At 38.0% G+C, this 21964-nt stretch overlaps 1 protein-coding gene across 17 annotated transcripts in view; it reads left to right on the top strand.

Annotated features, from left to right (window-relative positions):
• Positions 1-21964, top strand: part of LOC139456225 (RIMS-binding protein 2-like) — a 316067-nt gene that overhangs the window by 166532 nt on the left and 127571 nt on the right. For 16 of the 17 annotated variants that reach the window (XM_071237829.1, XM_071237826.1, XM_071237825.1 and 13 more), the window contains 3 exons: positions 2822-2905; positions 3837-3926; positions 5959-5976. In XM_071237829.1, coding sequence (XP_071093930.1) covers positions 2822-2905; positions 3837-3926; positions 5959-5976 — 192 coding nt within the window. The remainder of the gene's footprint in view (positions 1-2821; positions 2906-3836; positions 3927-5958; positions 5977-21964) is intronic. The other variant, XM_071237818.1, reaches the window with a different exon arrangement.

Here is a 21964-nt window from a genome sequence, read left to right as displayed (position 1 = left end):
GTATACTGTGCAGAGGGAGGGTAATCATGAGAGGGAAGAGCAAAAAGAGGCCCAGGAGAGGTTATGTAATGTGTTCAGGACAGACATAAGCCATTTAACATTACCTCACTTGAAGCCAGAAATATACAGGCAAGGCCGGGTAGAGGTTATGTAATGTGTTCAGGACAGACAAAAAACACATTTTATTTGGTTATTGTGTGACACTGGTGGTATAAATTGTTGCCCATGCTGTCAATCATTGGTTTGCCTGGTCTAGACTCAATTGACCCTTGAAGATCTGGGTTAGAATAGGTCTTTAACAATCCATGCTTGTCGTAGGAGTTGACTAATGTGATCCGGTGGTCAGTCTCGCTGACTTTGTTGATGCGTGTCATTGTTATCCCAATTGCGTAGATCGATGCTCATGATGTCATTCGCAGGATTGCCTGGTCCAAACTTGATTCGATTATAGACAGAATGCCATCATATAGATGGACTACTGTGACATTTGAACGATGTTCACTCATACAAGTTGTGTCACTTTGCCGTAGCTCCAATAATAATAATAATAATAATAAAACTACCAACTAATCAACTCATCCGCTAACAAGTGAAGAAGTGTTGTTGCGACCATGACCTGTGTCACCCATGCTGTGGTCCCACATTATGCTGGTGTGAAAATCTTTTGAATGTGTTTCCAAACAGATTTTATCAACAGATTGGCCAAAAGGAGGAATATTTGTTGATAATATTTGCCATTTTGATCAGTAAACAATCATCCGAAACAACCTCCATTCCTGATCGGTCAGTAGTGTTAGCAAAGCCTCCTGGTCTGAGAGTAGCCCATTCATGGCCACGCACAGACACATACAAGTCTGTGTCCGAACATACAGGGATGTGACCAACAATATATTGATGTTGTGATTCATCAGGCTTTTGACAAGGTGACCTCCAGCCACAGGAATAGATGGTATATCATTTTGTCTTCCTTAATTTTAGGACCTGTTGTAGTGTTTGATTTGTGTTTATTTGTGTGAGAGATTTCTTCATGTCTTGTTGGGTTAATATGCCTCCATGATCCTGGGAGGTATTTGTTGTGCAGAGTTGCATCCCTTAGCCATGCCTGGACTTGCTGGTCAGAGGTTTGAATCACAAATTTACCTTGGTCTGTGAGCACAATAACTTGTGGGTTTCACCCAAGTTACAATCATCTAGACCTGTGAAGATTCCGGGGTAGAATAGGTCTTCAGCAACCCATGCTTGCCGTAAAAGGTGACTGCTTGTGGTAAGAAGCGACTAACGGGATCGGGTGGTCAGGCTCGCTGACTTGGTTGATGCATGTCATCGATCCCAATTGCGTGGATCGATGCTCATGATGTCAATCACTGGATTGTCTGGTCCAGACTCGATTATTTACAGACCTCCGTCATATAGCTGGAATATTGCTGAGTGCAGCGTTAAGCAATAAACAAATCATAAGCATATATGTCATGTTGAGCTTTTCCCCACGAAGCAGCTTGATTTTATTTGTATGTACAAGTGATTCAAGGCCAGTGGTCTTGTTTTTATTTTTCTCATGAAGTATCTTGCAGCACAATACTTTTCTTCACCATGCATACATGTGTTTGTATGGGATAGATTTTCTCATTGTGTCGGCCTGTGCACTTAAATTTGCAACAGATCAGCTGATATTCTTTGCTTGTTTCACGATAACCCTTCTTGAGATTGCTACGAGTACTATGTTAGCTGTAGTTACTCTTTTTATGTGGATTATGGTGGACACATAAAAAATCATCATCATCATCATCATCATCATCATCTTCTTCTTTCAGTGTGGATAACTGGAAATATGTGTTGGACAAAAAAATATTTATCATCATCATCAATTTGGATAACTGGAAATCGTTCGTGATCACCTTGATTTTTAAAAATACTATAAATTAATTGCTCAATCAGAGGTGTACACATTTTTCTGAGCAAAATCCACACCCTAAAGCATGTACAAATCACTACATTATAACCCCAAGCAATAGATCAGTGTGAACTTTGCATTTTCATAGTGTCTCTACCAGGGAAGATCTGGGGTAGAATAGGTCGTCGGCAACCCATGCTTTTCGTAAGAGGCAACTAACGGGATTGGGTGGTCAGACTCACTGACTCTGTTGATGCATGTCATAGTATCCCAATTGCATTGATCAATGCTCATGACGTCAATCACTGGATTGTCTGGTCCAGACTCGATTATGTACAGACCTCTGTCATAAAGCTTGAATATTGCTGAGTGCTGCGTTAAACATCGAACAAACAAACTAACAAATCATTGTGTCTCTGTGTGGTGTACATTGACAAAATAGTGTGTTTATTAGTAGTTGGAAAATACACCGATGCATTGGTGGACTGCAATGATTTACTTCTCGATACAAGTATCGTTCACTATCACACACTAAGTAAAAAGTATCGATATTAACCTTAAATGTATTCTTTAATAATTGTTGCACAAAACACTAATTACTAGTGAAAATTAGTAGTGACAACAATAATTTTGCTGAAGTATGTCATCAGTGTGCCAGGTATTTGGCCATCCTGTCTATGAACAAGATGGCTTACACACCACTGATAAGAGCACATGCAAAATCGTGATTGGTATTGGATCGTGAGCAAGGTATCGTGATGAATATCGGATCGTGATACGTATCGTATCGCACAGTTGGTGTATCGTCCCAGCCCTAATGTTTATCTCCTGATTATAACAGTCAATGTTACCTTGACATGCTCAGCTATGAACACACAGCATGTGGTAAATGTGATGATATTCTTTAAAGAAAACCTTCTTTTTTTACAGGATGCTGACCTGAAACAGAAAGCGGAACAATGTGATATTTTAAAGGCTAGCATAGGAAAACAGAGAGAGCATAATCAAGAATTAGTAAGTGCATTTTCTCCACTTCACTAACCTGAGGGGTAAACTTATTTAAAAAACAAGTTTTATTTTCAGGACTTCACTCAGATAGTTCTAGGTCATTTATAATGCGCCATTCCACCCATGTGAATGCTCATGGGACCCGTGAAGACCTGGGGTAGATTAGGTCTTCAGCAACCCATGCTTGTCGTAATAGGTGACTGTGCTTGTCGTAAGAGGCAGCTGAGGGGATCATGTGGTCAGGCTCACTGACTTGGTTGATGCATGTCATTGTATCTCAATTGCCTGGATCGATGCTCATGATGTCAATGACTGGATTTTTGGGTCCAGACTCGATTATTTACAGGCTGCCATCATATAGCTGGAATTTTGCTGAGTGTGGCGTTAAACAACAAACAAACAAATGTTTGGTGTTTATGGTGTGGAGAATCTGATCCTTCATTTCAAGGGACATCGGGTGGCCCAGTAGGCTAAGGTGACACATTAATGATTATGTTTCTTGGTTTGTCAGCACCATACCTGTGCTCATTGGTTTAACGATGGGATAGCCAAGTGGTTAAAGCGTTTGCTCGTCATACCCAAGACCCAGGTTCGATTCCCTTCATGGGTACAATGTGTGAAGCCCATTTCTGGTGTCCCTTGCCATGATATTTCTGGAATATTGCTAAAAGCGGCATAAAACCATACTCACTCACTCACTCACTCACTCACTCACTCACTCACTCACTCCAATCTTTTCTGATGAGTCAGCAGAAAGCCACATTGGGATTTCCCGGATCACTGTCGGATATGCAATCCTTGGGATTTGTATTAACAATAGAATCCAAATAAGAAAACTAACCAAAAGATTTGCTCTTGCTCTTGAAAAAGCCCAATTTTTCTGGTTTTGTTTGAAGACAGAACAGAACAGAAACTCTTATGATATTTTAATTTGCAGGAAACAGACCTCAAGACTTCAGAGGCCAGAAATACTCAACTGACGTTTGAAGTAGCCGACCTCCACAACAGATTGAAAGACTACGACAAGGTAAGGCAAATTGTGCTGGCTGTCAGGGCGTCTAGGCCTTTTTGTTAGTATTGATCACAAACCGAGAGCGGGTTTGATGTAATCATTTTATGAGGGCTTCATTGAATATGATAATACGTCCATTTACATTGTACCAGATCAGATACCCCTAGTCAGTGTGCTCTTGAATTATATTCTCAGCTCCCTGGGGAGTATACAACCCAAACTGCCTTTTACACGCAAAATCCTACCAGGTAAAAAGAGGCATAGTTTGAACAAAGTCACTTGCCTAGTGAAGTACATGTAACATGAAGTTCCTGGGGAGAGTAGGTCTTCAGAAACCCATAGTTGCTGTAGCAGGTGTCTATGCTTGTCGTGAGAGGCGACTATGCTTGTCGTAAGAGGCGACTATGCTTGTCGTAAGAGGCGACTATGCTTGTCGTAAGAGGCGACTATGCTTGCCGTAATAGGCGACTGTGCTTGTCGTAAGAGGCGACTAACGGGATCGGGTGATCAGGCTCGCTGACTTGCTTGATGCATGCCATCGTATCCCAATTGCATGGATCGATGCTCATGATGTCAGTCACTGGATTGTCTGGTCCTGATTTGATTATTTACATGCCATCTGCGGCATTAAACAAACAAACAAACATTGTAACCTATGATTCAGTGATGGGCAGGACCAAAGCCCTAGAAACACTTGGGATGCCGAAACATCCATCTCCATAGCAACCAGGGGGCACGGGTGGCCCAGTCATCTAAGGCGCCGTGATTCACTGTGCAGAGTTGCGTCCCTCGGGCACGCCAGAAACCTATGATTGTGGGTTCGAATCCAGGTTCGCCCTGATTATGTTTCTAGGTTTGTCAGCACCATATCTGTGCTCGTGGGTTTCACCGAAGTGGTAAATGTCTGAAACCTGCATCACTTCAGGCTTTCCTCCCACATTAAGCTGACAAGCCACGATATAACTGGAATACTGTTAAAAGTGGCATTAAACCCTCACTCACTCACTCCATGGCAACCAATGTTGCTCACTGTGTATATGGGCACGTTGCCATAATATCCATTGAATGCAAGGTCTTACGAGATTAGATTGTGTCGTGTTCCTTGCTGTTTCAGTTATCTTATTACCGAAATATTTTTTCAGGATAGACACATACCGTATTTCCTCTATTAGAAAGTGGATTTCCAATACACACCGGTCACTCATTGACACCGATCATATCCTGTGTAAAAAAAATAGAAACCTGGCCTCTATTAGACGCTGGGTCTCTGATACTGCTAAATGTTGATTAATGGTGACCATTTCCTGAAAATGTATTGTTTGTGGCACCGAAGTCTTGGGAATCGGTAAGGTAGTGAGCTGCAACAGTGCCATTTTTAAACAGAATAGACACCAGGCCTCAAATACACGTAGTGTCCACGCCTGTGGGAAATTAATAGGAATTGGTAAGGTAGTGAGCTGCTACAGTGCCATTTTTAAACAGAATAGACGCCAGGCCTCAAATACACGCCACCACGCCTGTGGGAAATTAATAGATGCCGCAGCTTCTTATAGAGGAAATACGGTATTCCCTTGTCAAAGAATTATTTAGCAAAGAGCATTATGCACGTTTTGACCATTGGTTGGTGATTTGGGGCTTTCGTGTTAATTTGCTGATTTGGTTGCTAAGTATAAAACTGTATATTTTTTAATCGGGGACATTTACAGAATTATATGTAGGTGTCAGTAGTTAAATACCAATCTAAACAGCTTTTGGCAAGTTTGTAAACGAAGATTATTTACTTTATGTGCCCTGAGGACGTTTGTTCTATCAGATTGTAATTGAAGCTTTATCTGAAAATCTTGCAGTCTGCCTGAGTAAGGTTGGGATACGAAAACATGTTTTCTTTAGTATCAAGGCTGCTAACGGACCGAAATAGAAGAGGTTTGACGTTGATTTGGTTCTGCTGCATATTTCCCAGACATGTTTGTTATGTATCAACTATCACATTGCTCTCTCAGCATTGCCCCCCACCTCAGCATTCATGAGATTTAATTTCCATTTCAAGGGGAGAGAACTCTATCTGGTAGGTTATGCACAGGGTGAATGGTTATCAAATGTATTTCTTTATATACCAAATATTACCTATATTTTATATCTATCATAATATATGCTTCTCATATTATTCTCTCTCTGGCTTTTAACATACAATATTTCTGTGTGATTTGTATACAGATTATATACATTTTCTTTGAGCTTTATCTCAAAGGGACTTTTTTATTTTTACTTTAATGTTCTATATGGAATATGGATAATTTCTCTTTCAGCAAAATAACATTTTGATCAATTATTTTAGATTTATATTTAAAATTTCAATCACACAAGGGCATGTACAAAGCAATAGTTAAGGTTAAGCTGGTTTGATTGATGCAGTAATTCACAATGAATATCTGTCGTAACACTGCAGTATTTCAACCATATCATTGCATCCATTGTGTCCGTGTGTGGATTCAAACCCAGTTTCAAGTGAACCACAATCCACTGGGCTATATCATGCCACTTGAAGAAACAACGTTTAAATTATCAGGATTATTTGTCTAAGGTCATACAATTTGTTGAGAGTGGCTTCCCTTAACCATGCCAGGATCCAAGTGGCTTGAACTCAAGATTCTCACTGAATAAAATCTTTACGTTTGCACTCATGTGGACACTTGAGTTTCAGTAGGTTAGGTGTGTCGTAACAGGTGATCTCCGTGGATCTGGTTGTCACTGCTTTCCTATTGTTGTCTGCAGTGTTATGTGTTCATGATTGGATAAGCTGTCTGTGAAATTAACATTGTTGACATATTTATTAATAAGAAATAGCTTCAGTACTTTTTGTGATTATTGGGTAATAAATGTAAAAACTAGTGTGCCATGTGGATTTACAATGTACAAACTGATTTTTACATTTATTCCTCCATAAATACCAATTTACTGAAGTCATATCCAAAGAAGATCAGTTCGATGCCAACCCCATACGGCGCTATCCTTACCAAACATTAAGCGCCAAAAATGTACCATGAGTGTTGCTATGTACATGGTTCCTTGTTCATATAACCATGTTTAAACCTTCAACGCCTATTTTATCTTACGTGGTTCTGCAACATTTCTGTGACATATTTGATGTGTTTCGGTTGATGGACAAGTTTAGAAAAAGATTCCTGCAAGTCAATATGAACTTGGTTATTTGCCTTAAATTTTTTTGGCAGATTTTTTTATGTTCTACACACCTAAGCATTGAGAATGGCAGAAGATTGTGCGGCCAGGTTAACTTTCATGACAACGTATTTTGCACACATGGCAAAAGAATTACAATAGATCGTTCTAGCAGAACTTGCACGAGAGTAGGTTACAATATAAGTTGTAGCAGAATCACGATGGGTAGATGGGGTTTTATGCGTCCCGTGTTAGTTCTATACCGAGTGGTATAAAATTCAAGCCTCGCATAAAACCCCATGTATCCCGATTGATCCTGCTACAACGAATGTATCTAACCAACATGTTTTAATCTGACATTGTAAAAGAATTAAAACAAAAAATTAATAGAAAACAGCTATTAGTTTGAATGGAGGTTAGCTTGTGACATGTCACATGACTTTCATTGACTCAGAAAAACATGCTGCTTTTTGCTTGGTTGCTGGGTATAAGGGATTTATCCTGTCTCTCAGAAATCCACGTGCAGCCTGTCTTGCTTGTGGCGGGGTATAAGGGATTTATTCACCTGCTGTGAAATTTGTTACCCCCCCCAAGGTGGGATATATTGCATTTTATCAAGATCATGTGACCAATCAGATCTCATCATTCTGACATGGAGGTATGATAACTGGCTGTACAACATCTTTAGTACACATGGCAAAGATCGAATTACAAAAGATTGTGCTCGCAGTGGGTAACCTTGCATGACATTAGGTTACAGCAGCAGCATGTTCAGATTACTTAAGGAGAACAATCTACACTGTGTTTGTTTTTTTAATTTATTTCCACCAACTGACCATAAAGCAAAAATTCTGTAAACAAAACGAATCTGTCCTGAAGTAGCCAGCAGGTCTTGATAGTATAGAGACCAACTTTCTTTAATCACCTTGAGTGACTGAGTGAGTATGGCTTTACGCCGCTTTTAGCAATATCCAGCAATATCACGGCGGGGGACACCAGAATTGGGCTTCACACATTGTACCCATGTTGGGAATCGAACCCCGGATCTTCAGCGTGGCAAGAGAATGCTTTAACCACTAGGCTACCCGGCCGCCCCTTGATCACCTTGAACATATAATGGACAAGACAGGGGCAGTGTTTGTATTTTCTGGTTTTATTATAGTTGATGTTTTGACGTTTCATTTCGACCCGCGTACTCATACAATATTGTTGATGTCATGTTGAATAACATATGCTACTAAAAACAAGTTAAGGAAAACATGATTCTTTCATATTGATATAGTTCAATTCTTATGCCATGTTTTCCGATAAGAAATACAATAATGAAAGTTAAGGGTGATCCTAATAACCTTTATTTATTTGTATTTATTTTTGTATATAATTTACCGCTGAGAAAAAAATAATAGTTTCATAAAAAAAGTATTCATACACATTGAAAGCCCTTAGGAGATGTATGTTTTTTTATCACAATTAACACATACATTTTGTACAGACTGGTAACAGCGCCCAGCACCACTTGTTTTCTTATGATACAGGAAGCATGAAGAAATTACTTAAAGTTCATGAGCATTAAGATGAAGCGTACATAAAATCTGCAATGAGATGACTGAAGAAATAGTATTCAAAGGGTTTCAGGATATATAGCTGTTTCAGACATGGTCGTTACTTGACTTAGCAAATGTGGTGTGTTATATTTGGTAAACCCTCAAAAGGGAGGGGTTGTAAGGGTTGGAGTGAGAGGAGCAATTAGCCAGTAATTAAGTTACCCGTTCCAAGTAATTCCATAGAAATATAATGCAATCTGGCACGGAGGTTCGGTAATGCCGTAATGCCCCCACTAAGTCTAGTCTTTTTGTCTAGACTGGATCTTTAAGCGCCTCCTTTCGGTTTTTAGAAAGCTGACCTTCATTAATGCCTACCACTTAGCTAGATGTATGCTCAGTGATGCTGTGTGGCAGTTATTTGTTTATTCATATTTTTAAAGGGTGATCAAAAAAAAGATGGAAGGATTTAAGTATTTTTCAAAAAATTCTTTTACCATGTTTGCTTAAAGGAAACACTTATACTTATTTAATGCCATATGAAAGAGTGATACGAAAAAAGGATGAAAATATTTTTGCATTTATTGTTTTACCATCTTTGCTTAAAGAAAAAACTAATATTTTTGTCATGCCATGTGGTATTCATTCTGACTGGGGCTGTTGGGTGGTGTATTGGTTAAAGCAATCGCTAATCATGCTTAAAGCCTGGGTTTAATTCTCCACATGGGTACAAAATGGTAAGTCCATTTCTGGTGTCCCCATGATAATGCTGGAATATGGCTTAAAACAAAACTCACTCACTCACTCTGCTAGGATACATACAAACTCTCATGTAATTGACAAAATCCTCATCCTGAAAACCCTTTCCTTTCAACAAGTACATAAGATGCTTTTAATGAGAGTTTGTTATGCTAGGAATTGTGTGACATTAAACCAAATAGGGTTAACTATAAATCAGATGGGACAGATACACTTTAAAGACCTCACAAAAGCCGTCAATCTAATTAAGCTGTGCATGTCTTGTCATAAATTAGGTTTGTGTCATAAATGTGATTTGTTTAGATGTAAATTTGATTAGGGTCTCTTACGGAACGAAATCTATTCGATCATCCTGGACATCGAGATCATTATAGAAGTGACCTATTCTCGCTCCAGTTTTTTATTGTTTTGTATTATAAAAATGATGTTTATAGTACCTTAATATTGTTTGGATAGAAATGTCAAAGAAAATAATTTTTAAACTCAGAATCAGCGTTATGTAATACATGGGATTTTGAAGGCAATTTGGTGTGATAAGGCCTCAGGGGGAGCCATTTAATATGTTTGGGTTGGGTTGTTGTTGGTTTTTTTTTCAGCAAACAACTTTTGTGCATACAACTTGATGCAAAATTATTATTTCTCAGTAGATGATATCACTAAGTTAATACATCTTTGCGAAGTTAATAGACAAATGTAGTTAATATATATTTCACATATTTAGATGATATCAACAATTTCACATATGTAGATGATATCAACAATTTCACATATTTAGATGATATCAACAATTTCACATATGTAGATGATATCAACAATTTCACATATGTAGATGATATCAACAATTTCACATATGTTCAGTAAACTTCGGTTATAACGAACTCAAAGGGACCACTAATTTTAGTTCGCAATAACCGTGGTTGGTTATAAGCATATATACAGCATATATACAACAAATGGCTTGGACTAAAAAATAATGTTGTTATATCAGTCAGTTCATTACAAACGTGTTCGTTATAAACGTAGTTTACTGTTGATGATATCAATATGTTGACACATGTACACAATATCAATATGTTGACAATCACGGTAGTTAAAGGGCAAGTTCACACGGAAATGAACCATTTTTTCTTGTACATTTTCCACATTAAAAGTGTTAACATAGAAGTGTCATAGACAAAAATATAAAAACATCATATTTAATTAACATATTTTTGGCACTAAAACGATTCATATTTTTCACATTTACCAAGTGTTCTATTTCCATAACAAAAACACCATGGCTTATGCCCCTTGCAATATGACGTCATTGGTGCCAATTGATAAACATTATGACGTCATCATGCTTTGTTAGAGCCGCTTCACGTGGGATAGGTACAGTTTTGTGATTCTAGCATCTCAGATGCCAGCCAGAATTGTGTTATGCTGAGACACCACTGCGCCGGAGTGTGTCGTAGACCATGTTGTTTTACCGCAAACTGGTCCTTGATATCTTTTGCGTTGAGAATAGACAGGGACCCAGTTGAATTGGCACCAATTACGTCATAATCTAAGGGGGATAACTCAGGCCTATTTCGCTCGTAAAACGAAGGCCTCATAACGGCATATCACTTTCACACTATTGTGAGCTTCCTACTTTCACTGTGAAAAAAAATGAGTGTATATTTTCAAACACAGATACTAACTAATATCTAAAATTGCGTTTTGTTTAGAAAAAGAAAGAAAGTGATTTTTGCGTGTACACTTCCCCTTTAAACAAAATGTTTTGAATGCCCTGTAAACCTAAAGTACTCTACTTCCCAGAGTTTATCCCAGATATTTGAAAATATACATGTTCCTTCTTCTACGAAAGATGTTTCCTAATAATAAATAGTGCTGCAGTAGCCATTTTTCTTTTGTAGTCAGTTGTAGTGTTCCGTGTAGTGCCGACAAGGACTTGTCCCCCCTTCATTTCTTCCTCATTTCGAGCAAGTGAGGATCGTCTCTGTTGGAGAGATACCTTGAAATCCTCTTGAAAAAAGTCTTGGAGTCTTTGATGCTGATACATGGTCCACTGGCATGTAGTTCTGGGTTTGTTGTATAGATGCCATCTGTGATGCCATCCTTGTTGGTTAGCAGCAGAACAAGGAATAATGAGGGACCATTCATTTTAATACTTGGGGTTGGGGGGTGGATTTCTATCAGAGACTGAATGGTTTTGGGTCCTGGTTTCAAGACTTGTTTCTCTTGAAAGAAAAGCCGAACATTTAATTATTTTTAACGCTTATTTTGACATCTAGGATGCCTCGCAACAAGAGTTTTTTCAGGAAAACCTGTGGCAAAATTATTTGTTTTCAAGTATTTTCTGGAACAAATTAGTTTGTCAATACCAATAAATAATGGTGAAAATAATATGCATAGATCAGTGAAAATCAGTCATGACACCAGGCGTTCATGAAAAAGTTTGTTTTTTTGTTTGTTTTTCGTTTAACGCCACACTCAGCAATATTCCAGCTATATGACGGCGGTCTGTAAATAATCGAGTTTGGACCAGACAATCCAGTGATTGACATCATGAGCATCAATCCACGCAATTGGGATTGATGACGTACATCAACCAAGTCAGCGAGCCTGACCAGCCGACCCCGTAAGTCGCTTCTTACGACAAGCATAGTCACCTTTTACGGCAAGCATGGGTTGCTGAAGACCTATTCTACCCCGGAATCTCATGAAAAAGTAATCAATGTTTGGTATGGAACTTTGCTGCACATCTTATTCCTTGAAACCCTTTATTTCAAGATTTTTATGAAGAAAATTAACCCTCAAATCAATCCAAGCAATGTTTTGGCTTTTTTTTGGTTTGATTTCCATCTCTCATCAAAATGAAAGTTAAGGGTAGATCTTTTAAGATTTTTAAAAGGGAGGGGCCCAAAATATATTCTCTTTCTGTGGGATGGGTTCTCTACAATATATTACATTTGGTTGTAAAGAGTAGGGTCGGAAATATCAAAATCCTGGTGGACATACATTGTCTACAACAAACTACATTTGGACCACCCTGGCCTCCCCTCTGGATCTGCCAATGGCAGTAAAACAAATACACGCCTATCTCTGGCCTAAACATAATTGTCTGACCACAAGAAACTCATTTAGCCTCCAACCAGCAGTGCCTGCCTCCCATCCCTGATTGAGTGTGTGGTATTTCTAACTTGTATTATCAATATCTGTGCAGTAATGTATTTTTAAAATATATTAAGGAACTATTTTGGTCTGTGCCAAGATTCTATTAATTTCGAAAGAAGGTTATGTCTAATACATCAACAAGATGAATCATGGCAGATTCTGTTGCAAGGACGTTAGAATCAGTATTCAGATATCTACAAAATGGCATCTGCAATAGCGGTTTCAAGTCTACTTGAGGGCAAGAGCTGAAATAAATATTTGACTTGATTTTTCTAACTGTTCTCTACAGCTGGCCTGCTCTAACAAAGCGATGGTAATAAGTTGATTAGTCAGTGCTAATGACAACCTCGCTCCTTGATAAAACTCTCTCTAGCCAGGCTTTCCTTTTAACGATGGAGTTGCATGAGACACTGCCATCATGGCCTCCTCGAGGAGTTTAACTCTTCCTCAAGGGTCAAAGACCACAGGAAATGATGGAATAAATACCTCTTCAGTTTCTGTCGGTTTCATTTTCGATGTTTCAAGAGTGTTAACTGTGAAGAAGTCGTTTGGCAACCTTTGACATTTTCTGGCCAGAGATTAAGAATTTCCTGCTGTGAGGTATTTGTTTGGTTCAGAAAGTCGTTTTGAGATGAATGCACAGATTTGATTTCATGACCATTTTGATTTTAGTATTTTTGAAACATGCATGGTTAATGTTTGGTTCTGATTGTGGCCATATTTTTCAAGATGCAACAAGGACGTTCACCACTTACTGCTTACGGTCATGGCATTGGAAGAAATCGAAACTCCATGTTCAACGTGATGCGTTGTTTTCATTTTGACTTTTGCCATATGGAAATTAATTTTGCTGTTGAAAATGGAGAGAAGAAATGTTCAGAGTTCATATTTGCTACTGTTGATGATTTTGAAATATTCAGATACTTGTGTAGTGCTGTTTTTGAAAATTTGTTTGATAATATTCTTTTATTCTTTGCACTTTGTGGATGGTATTTTTTCTCTGAATTTTGTTTGTTTCTTCTTGTCAGTTTGTTATTCAAGGAAACACAGAGAAAAAGCGCAAGCCTTTTTTTTCCATTAAATGAAACAGGAATTTAATCAAGAACACGACCATTGATTGAAATCCAGATCAAAAGTTCAATAAACTGTAACAAGAAATTTTACATGATATGAGATTCGGTAATCTGTATCAATATTCGGATGGCAGAAAAGCACCAAATTTTCATATCCACGGCAATCTGTCGATGTGTTAAAATAACAAGTTCTCAACTTCAGCCTTATTATAGAAAACATGTCAAGTTGACAGATTTCATCTCAAATATAATTGTACATCAAAATACATGGACGTCTTTTGCTTGAGATATTAGATTTTTGACACTGGAAAGTTGTTGGTTGGACGAAACATGTTGATATGCATTTTGCATAAAGTGTATGAACTTGTATGCGGTTGTAACCATTCTTGCTCAACATTGCATCAAGAAGGTGCTGACAGAATAAGTCATGTTTCATTAAAGAACAATGTATGATAAGAGACCTTTTTGCTCAGTCAGAATTGCCAAATTTTCAAATTGAGGAACTTTTTTATTGTTTTCAAATTTATTGGAAGATTTTTCTTTTTGAAATCTTGAAAGTTTTTAATCAAACACTGTGGTGAAATGTGTTAAGATGCTTGAGCTATTTACCCTCTAAAGCAAACTGTTTAAGGGATATTCTAACTGAATATATTCTTTACTTTACTTTAAATCTACTCGTTTCAATTCCCTGTGTGGATTCTGGGTTAGAATTGGTCCCCATCAACGTATGATGACTGGCTGACTTGGTTTATTCATGTCATCGATCCCAATTACATGGATCGATGCTCATGATATTAGTCACAGGATTGTCTGGTCCAGACTCGATTATTTACAGACCGCTGTCATATAGCTGGAATATATATCAACGTATGCTTGTCATATGAGGTGACTTACTGGATCAGGGTGTGATTACGAAGCCATCTTAGCGATAAGGTGATCGTAACTCGTATATCTTAACATAGAAATACGACAGGCGTTACGCTACGCTGTTTTGTACAACGGCACCCGGGTGGTCAGACTGAGGGACTTTGTTGATTGCGTGTCATTGTGACAGCATGGATCGATGCTCATGATGTCAATCACTAGTTGCCAGTCCAGACTCAATTATTTACTACTGGCATCATATAGAAGGAATATTGCTCAGTGCCGCATTAAAATACACAAAGCAATTTTTTTTCAATCGGTTTCCAAAAACGTCACAAGTTTCCATTTTTCACATGTTTGAGCTTTAGTCTGTGTATTTGCGCTGTGTTTGATGTCTTCTTTCTCTCTTCTGTTTATTCATACCTAAATAAAATAATATTTCTTGAAAGAAAGTCATGAATGCTCTTGTGGAAGTTATGTGTTAAAAAGTTTGAATAATTGTTTTTGTTTTTTGGTGATTGTCTGGTGCTGATATTTCATCATTCATTGTTCAGATTTTGGAAATCATTGAAACTAAACAGCTTTCCGTTTTTCAATCATTGACAAAACTCTTCTAATGATATGCTGTGGAGCTCACTAGCTCTTGATACCTCACAAGTTGATGTCCCTCCCAGACGGGGCAAACTATTTATAGGCCATTGCAATGATTCCAGTGATCGCAATGAGAATTTAATGGACCTTGTGCCAGTTTTATTGCATGGTAATTGCTCGTCAACCTGTGGCTGTTTAATATGTATTCCCAACTATGTCCTAATGTCTGTTTTATACGTCCACCTCCTGGCCAACAAAGTAAATAGATTTGATATCATTCGAAAGACTTAATGAGTTTGAAGAGCCTTGTGGTCATGGTGTTTGCTCTTCATGCCTTGGTCCAGGTTTGGACCCCACATTGTAGACAATGCAGGGCCTTTACTTGGTGTTCCCTGCTGGTTTATTGGTTTGTTGTTAAACGCCACACTCAGCAATATTCCAGGTATATTACGGCGGCCTGTAAATAATCGAGTCTGGACCAGACAATCCAGTCACTGACATCATGAACATCAATCCACACAATTGGGATTTGATGACATGCCTCATCCAAGTCAGCGAGCTTGACCATCCGATTCCATTAGTCGCCTCTTATCACAAGCATAGTCGCCTTTTATGGCAAGCATGGGTTGCTGAAGGCCTATTCTAACCAGGATCTTCATGGGTCCCCTGCCCGGTGTACTCTGAAGTCTGGATGTTTGCTGAGAGTAACATTAATATGAACTACGCCTTGGCAGGCATGTAGACCTGTATAATGAGGCTGCGTCCGTGGTCTAGAGGATAGTTTGTCTGTTCAGAGAGTAGAAGGTCCGGGGTTTGATGGCCGCGTCATACCAAAAGACATTAAAAGATAGTACTTGTTCTTATCTTACCCTGTCTGGCGCTCGGCATTAAGGGGCTAGAACAAGGACTCAGGTCGGCTCGGAGTCAGTATGTAAGATAGTACTTGTTCTTATCTTACCCTGTCTGGCGCTCGGCATTAAGGGGCTAGAACAAGGACTCAGGTCGGCTCGGAGTCAGTATGTAAGATAGTACTTGTTCTTATCTTACCCTGTCTGGCGCTCGGCATTAAGGGGCTAGAACAAGGACTCAGGTCGGCTCGGAGTCAGTATGTAAGATAGTACTTGTTCTTATCTTACCCTGTCTGGCACTCGGCATTAAGGGGCTAGAACAAGGACTGTTCGGCTCGGAGTCAGTATGCTGTGTCTGTGTGGGGTTATCCATGTGAAACTGCGGCATGGTATCTCAGTGCACTGTGAAACATTAATCAAGACAAGCATAGTCACCTTTTATGGCAAGCATGGGTTGCCGAAGACCTATTCTAATAAGGATCTTCATGGGTCCTCTGCCTGGTGTCCTCTAAAGTCTGGATGTTTGCTGAGAGTAACATTGATATGAACTACGCCTTGGCAGGCATGTAGATCTACTGCTGAAACATTAATCTAGACTTGTACAAACACGCACACACGCACGCACGCACGCACGCACACATGCACGCACATGTGCATTCGTGTCAGTCTATAACTGCAATGACCTTGACATTAATCCCCATTTCACGTCATGGGTGATTAATCCTAATCTTTTTATACAATTTCACATGTTTTGCCATTAACAATATCCAGAGCATCTTAGAATGACTGCAACCTTATGCCACCCTAAATCCCTGGAGTTTATGCTAAAAAATACTTCACAACAACATAATTTCATCTGTCTATGACCAAACATCGGCACTGCAGCCGGCACTGATGGTGCAGTTTCAATCCGACTTTCCGATGTCTAAATTACCAAGATTAGTCGTGAACCCGGCTTATCTCAACAATCAACAAGCGTACATTCCATTTCACAAAGGAAGTCCCTATTTATCATGCTCAAGTCCAGTCTGGTCACCCCCTCACGTGGGAGGCGTAATTGAAGCAATGGCTGCTGCTGAAACTAAGTTTGAAAGCGGCTTTACGGAAGTGATGGCTGTTCCCTGATAATTGCCAGCATGCTACATATTTTATTCCAAGATTAATGATGCTCTTGCTTTCAAACTGAAACCCAAGATGCCCTTTGTATATATGTTTCCTAGCTCGCTACTAACGTGATAGACACCCTTGCTGTTTCAACTTGTCAATGTGCGTAAATAAACCAATCCTTTATATATTGTTTTGTAGCATTGGTGTTGCTGTCTGAGAAGAGGTTGTGTGGAATTAGGCTTATGGCCGTACTCAAAATGATGACAGTGTTTATGTGATCATTCTTGAGTTGTTGTCTGTAAACCGTTCGTTCTCCATGCTGAAGGGTTGGGTTTGATTCCGCACATAAGTATAGTGTGGTTAATATTGCATTTTTGTTTACACGTGCAACTTGCAACTTGTAACATTTTTCATTGGCTTAGGGTACCTTTAACGTAATTGAAACAGGTTTGGGTTGTGGGCTGGTGATGATTTCTGTCGTCGTCGTCATTACCATCATCGTCATCGCCACACCATCATCATCATCGTCATTATCATCGCCATCATCATCACCACTATCATCATTGCCACCACCATCATCATCATCATCATCACCTCGATAAACAACAATAACAATAATAATATTTTAATTGTAACTTTGCATTGATTTGTTCTTATAGCTGCGCCCAAATCTCTACAATCCACAAAAAACAAAACCTGGATCAAGGAAATGTAAAAAAGTTTCTTACTAAACTTGACTTAGGTTTCAAAACTACTGTGTAATAATCCCCAAGTCTGCTTTGCACAATCCAAAAATGACATCCTGTCATATTAACACAGGTCGTCATTATCACTGTAAAATAATTAGTATTCCTCAAAAGTCCAGTTTCAGGCTTTCGTAAACACTCTTTTGATAAGGATGAGGTTTTGTCCTCGGGGCATTTAGTTTCTGTCATACTTAAATGGTTTGGTAGAACGCTTCTGGCATTTTTTTCAACAGAATGCATCCTGTTGTTGTCGGCCCTGATTATACCTTCATCACAAGTCCATGCATTTTGATGATCAGAATTGAGATTTTAGGCGGTGTCCATTTTTGTAACTTGGGAGAGATAATTCAAGCAACAAGGATAAATTACTTGGTTAATAAACTCTATGGCTTGTCGATGCATAGAAGATTGTGTTAAATCCATGAAAAAAGGTTTAAAGATGAGAATAATTATTGTTCAGAAATGGAACTCGGTTGCTTAGGAGTCTCTTGGAATTCATTTTGAAGCAGGTTATTGATTCCGGATGAGATCGAGATTGTAGGCTTGGGTTAAATGGTTTGATTTGGGTTGTGGTTGATTCAGAGACCCGGTACCAATAAAGGGTTTTAGAAAACCGATATGGGCATTGAAGTGGATAATAAGGGTTTGAAATTGATCCTGTAGGATTTGTCAAATTAAATTGGTTAATGCTGCTGTGTTTTTATGCAGATTGGGCGAGTGGCAGGTGTTTCCCCTAGGACAGGACGCACTTTCCCTTTTTGAGAACACCTGGTGTCATCACGGATTTTCACTGACCCATTCATATCATTTTTACAGCTATTTTGCCTTTTACGCCAAATTGATTCTGTTTCGGCAGATAATCGAGAATGATTATACTCTAGCGTTGAAGTTTTATATTTAAATGGATTTGAAGCTAAATTAGGTTCAGGAAACCAACTTATGGCGGTTTTGCACATGAGTACACTTGAGACAACTATTTTGCCTTTTTTTGCCAAACGGAACCTGTTTCCGCAGATAATTAAGACTGATGCTTCTCTGGCATTGATATTCTATATATACTTGCTTGCAAAACATGATCAGTATTTTAGTATAACAATAACAAAAATCAAATCCAAATATGTTGAATTTTGTTTCATTTGCCCAATGTTCTACCTTTGACAAATTGTAAACATCTACCAAATCTAACAAAATGTAATGATACCTTTTTATTTAATGTTGACAAATGCATTGGAATGAAAGCATATAATCTTTGGCGTCTACAAATTCCTTATTTAAAAAAAAACAAACTTTTGACGTAACTAAAACAATGTAATATAGAAGAAAGAAGAAAGAAAATTAATTACATTAATGTGTCACACTTTGCACTAAAACAAGATTGGATACAAATGTATTAAATTTATCATACATATGAATGTAAAAATGCAAAGTCCAGTTTCTGAAAGCTAATTAGACACAATAGCGTAGTAATAATATACCATATATGGATTGACACCTGACAAAGGTGTATTGAAAAGTAACCAGAAACGTTTTGTTAGGCTTCTTTTAGATGTTAGAATTCTTTTTTATATTTCTATTCTATCAAAGGCAGTGCAGTGAGCAAATAAATGAAAATAAATTTGAATTATTTTGATTTTTTTTTTATTGTTACGTATTTTTGAAAGCAGTGTTAAACCAAACTCACTGATTAAGTGAAGGTTACCTAAACAGAGAGATAACAAGCTTCATACCTGAGTTCCTTGGGTCCAGTTACACCTCGTTACAGGTAGTTGTTGTGTAAACAATCCAGTGATTGATCACTATACTCAGGGCTTGCAAACGACCTGACACACAATCAAAATGATTGCCAATTACTGAAAGCAATATAGATTTATCAGTCGAAAAATTGTTTATCACGTTAAGGCGACACTTTTTTTATTTCTTGGTTTATGGATTTCAAACTCATTTCAAAAGTGAGGCAGGCCAATTAAAAAAAAAAAAAAAAAAAGCCTCACAATTTTTTTTACCTGAATTTTTTCCTAAAAAGTTACGTAGGTGTGAAAAAAAATATCCTGGCGTAATAAAAGTAAAATAACTCAATTTTTCAAGAACATTTTATTATATCCCTGGCACTCAGCTTGTGTAAGGATGGTAACATAACAATATTCATGTCATGGGTGGAAATGCATGAAAGACGCTGCTATTTTGGCAGCAAATGCATGGGCAACGTTTAACTCTTTCAACACCAGCCAACCAGAAGATTACTGCTGTGACACCAAGTTCCCAGAGACTGTTGTGTGATAGATGAAACCAACATTTATCAAGCAATTATCTGCTGAAATTAACATCTTTGCTACTACATGTTTACACTATTTGAAAGGTCTAATTAATCCTATTGTTTATAAATATGAAAGTTATGTGTATTTCATTATTTAAATAATTCATGAACAACTAAATAAAGTTCATTTTAAATAAATAATAATGTAAGCTAAAACATTCATAACGTCCAAATTAAGCGCAAATCTAACGATTTTTTCGCCAAATATAAGAATTCATAAAATCCACTTACCTATTTCTTTTTAATTTTCATTTGTTTACGTTGTTGGAACATTATTTTAAAAAGAATTACAAATTATATCTGTCATCACCCATTTCCCGATGATAGTGGCTATCCGCTCACTAACATGAGGAAATACCTCGATTTTCAAAGCTTCGTATGAATAACACATACGTCCTGCAATGTCAGTATACATTAAAAAAACTTATATTGTTTCACCGACAAAATCTGCTACAAGGTTCGTGATTGGGCTAGGTTACGAGCTGTGACAAAGATTTCTTATGCATATATTTTGGCATTAAGACATCGTGTCCGAGTGACTTCCCTTTGCTTTACGCTCGACGAAGAAAAGAAATCTTTTTTTGTTTGAACTTTTGTCGAAAAGATCGGTGGTAATAAAAAAAAGGGTAATTTTCATTTTTTATTTTTTTTAACATTAGGACTTTGAAAGAGCGGCGCATCCGTAAAGCAAGAAATAAAAAAAGTGTCGCCTAACCTTCATGCGTGTCTTTATGAGACATTATTTATTTTGTTTGTTGTTTAACACCAAACAATCTAAATAATGTCACATGAAGACATGCATGAAGATTAACATGATAAACAACTTTTCCACTGATGAATACATCAGAGGAAAGATATAATGTAATGGTTTACAGTAAATATAAATAAAAGCGAACAAAACTATTTCCAGAATGTAAAAAGTCTCTGCTAAACGCGGAGTCCATTGTAAGATTCTGACTTTATTAAATAGTGATGATACCAGGTGTTTGCGAAACGGTGAGCGTATCCTTCCCCATCGGTGTCACCTGTCACAAACACATGCAAAGGCAAGTCAAGTGTTCTCTTGAATAGTACCCAAACATGAAAACTGATATTAGATGTTAGAAACGATATCCTACATCGTAGCTAAGTGTTTTATATAAATTATAATATACGGTATAAATCTTGAAATTAACACAAGCGTGAATTAAATGCAAAAAATGGGAGTGGTCTTTGTCCGCATTAATGAAACTTTGTATTTATGTCTCCAAAATGACAATCAACAATCTGCACACTTTGGATAGCGGATATACCAACTTGAATATATACACAAAAACGGTTTATTTAGCAGCAGTTGTAACAATTACCTAACAATGTCATTTAAAGAATAGGAATTACACAATGGGCATCCGGTGAGTTATCACTGCTGGGGTCAAGGGTTCTACCCTCTCGTGTCAAGCTAGGCATCACTGACCAGTCCGATCAGTGAACTGTTGTTTGTTCAATTATTTTTTTGCCTTTGAACTTCCTTAATGCCAGTCAACAGAATAAACATATAAACTGTGTGTTGTTTTGAGGAAAGCACTGTTTATTGTTATTACGGAAGTGCTTTATTCACTGCAAATTGTGTTTGATTGGATTAAAGTTAGGATATGTATCATTCCACTGGGGATGTGGTTGGGGGAGTCGTACTGATTTTGAGTCACATTTCAGGGTTCAGCAGTCTTATCAACCTATGATTGTGGGTTCGAATCCCGGTTCACCCCGATTATGTTTCTAGGTTTGTCAGCACCATACCCGTGCTCGTGGGTTTCACCGAAGTGGTAAACGTCTGGGACCTGCATCACTTCGGGCTTTCCTCCCACATTAAGCTGACACGCCGCGATATAACTGGA

Source organism: Haliotis cracherodii, unplaced genomic scaffold, assembly GCF_022045235.1.
Source record: "Haliotis cracherodii isolate W230 unplaced genomic scaffold, xgHalCrac1.p SCAF_11, whole genome shotgun sequence".
Classification (NCBI taxonomy): Eukaryota; Metazoa; Mollusca; class Gastropoda; order Lepetellida; family Haliotidae; genus Haliotis; species Haliotis cracherodii.
This window is presented reverse-complemented; position numbering and strand designations above follow the sequence as displayed.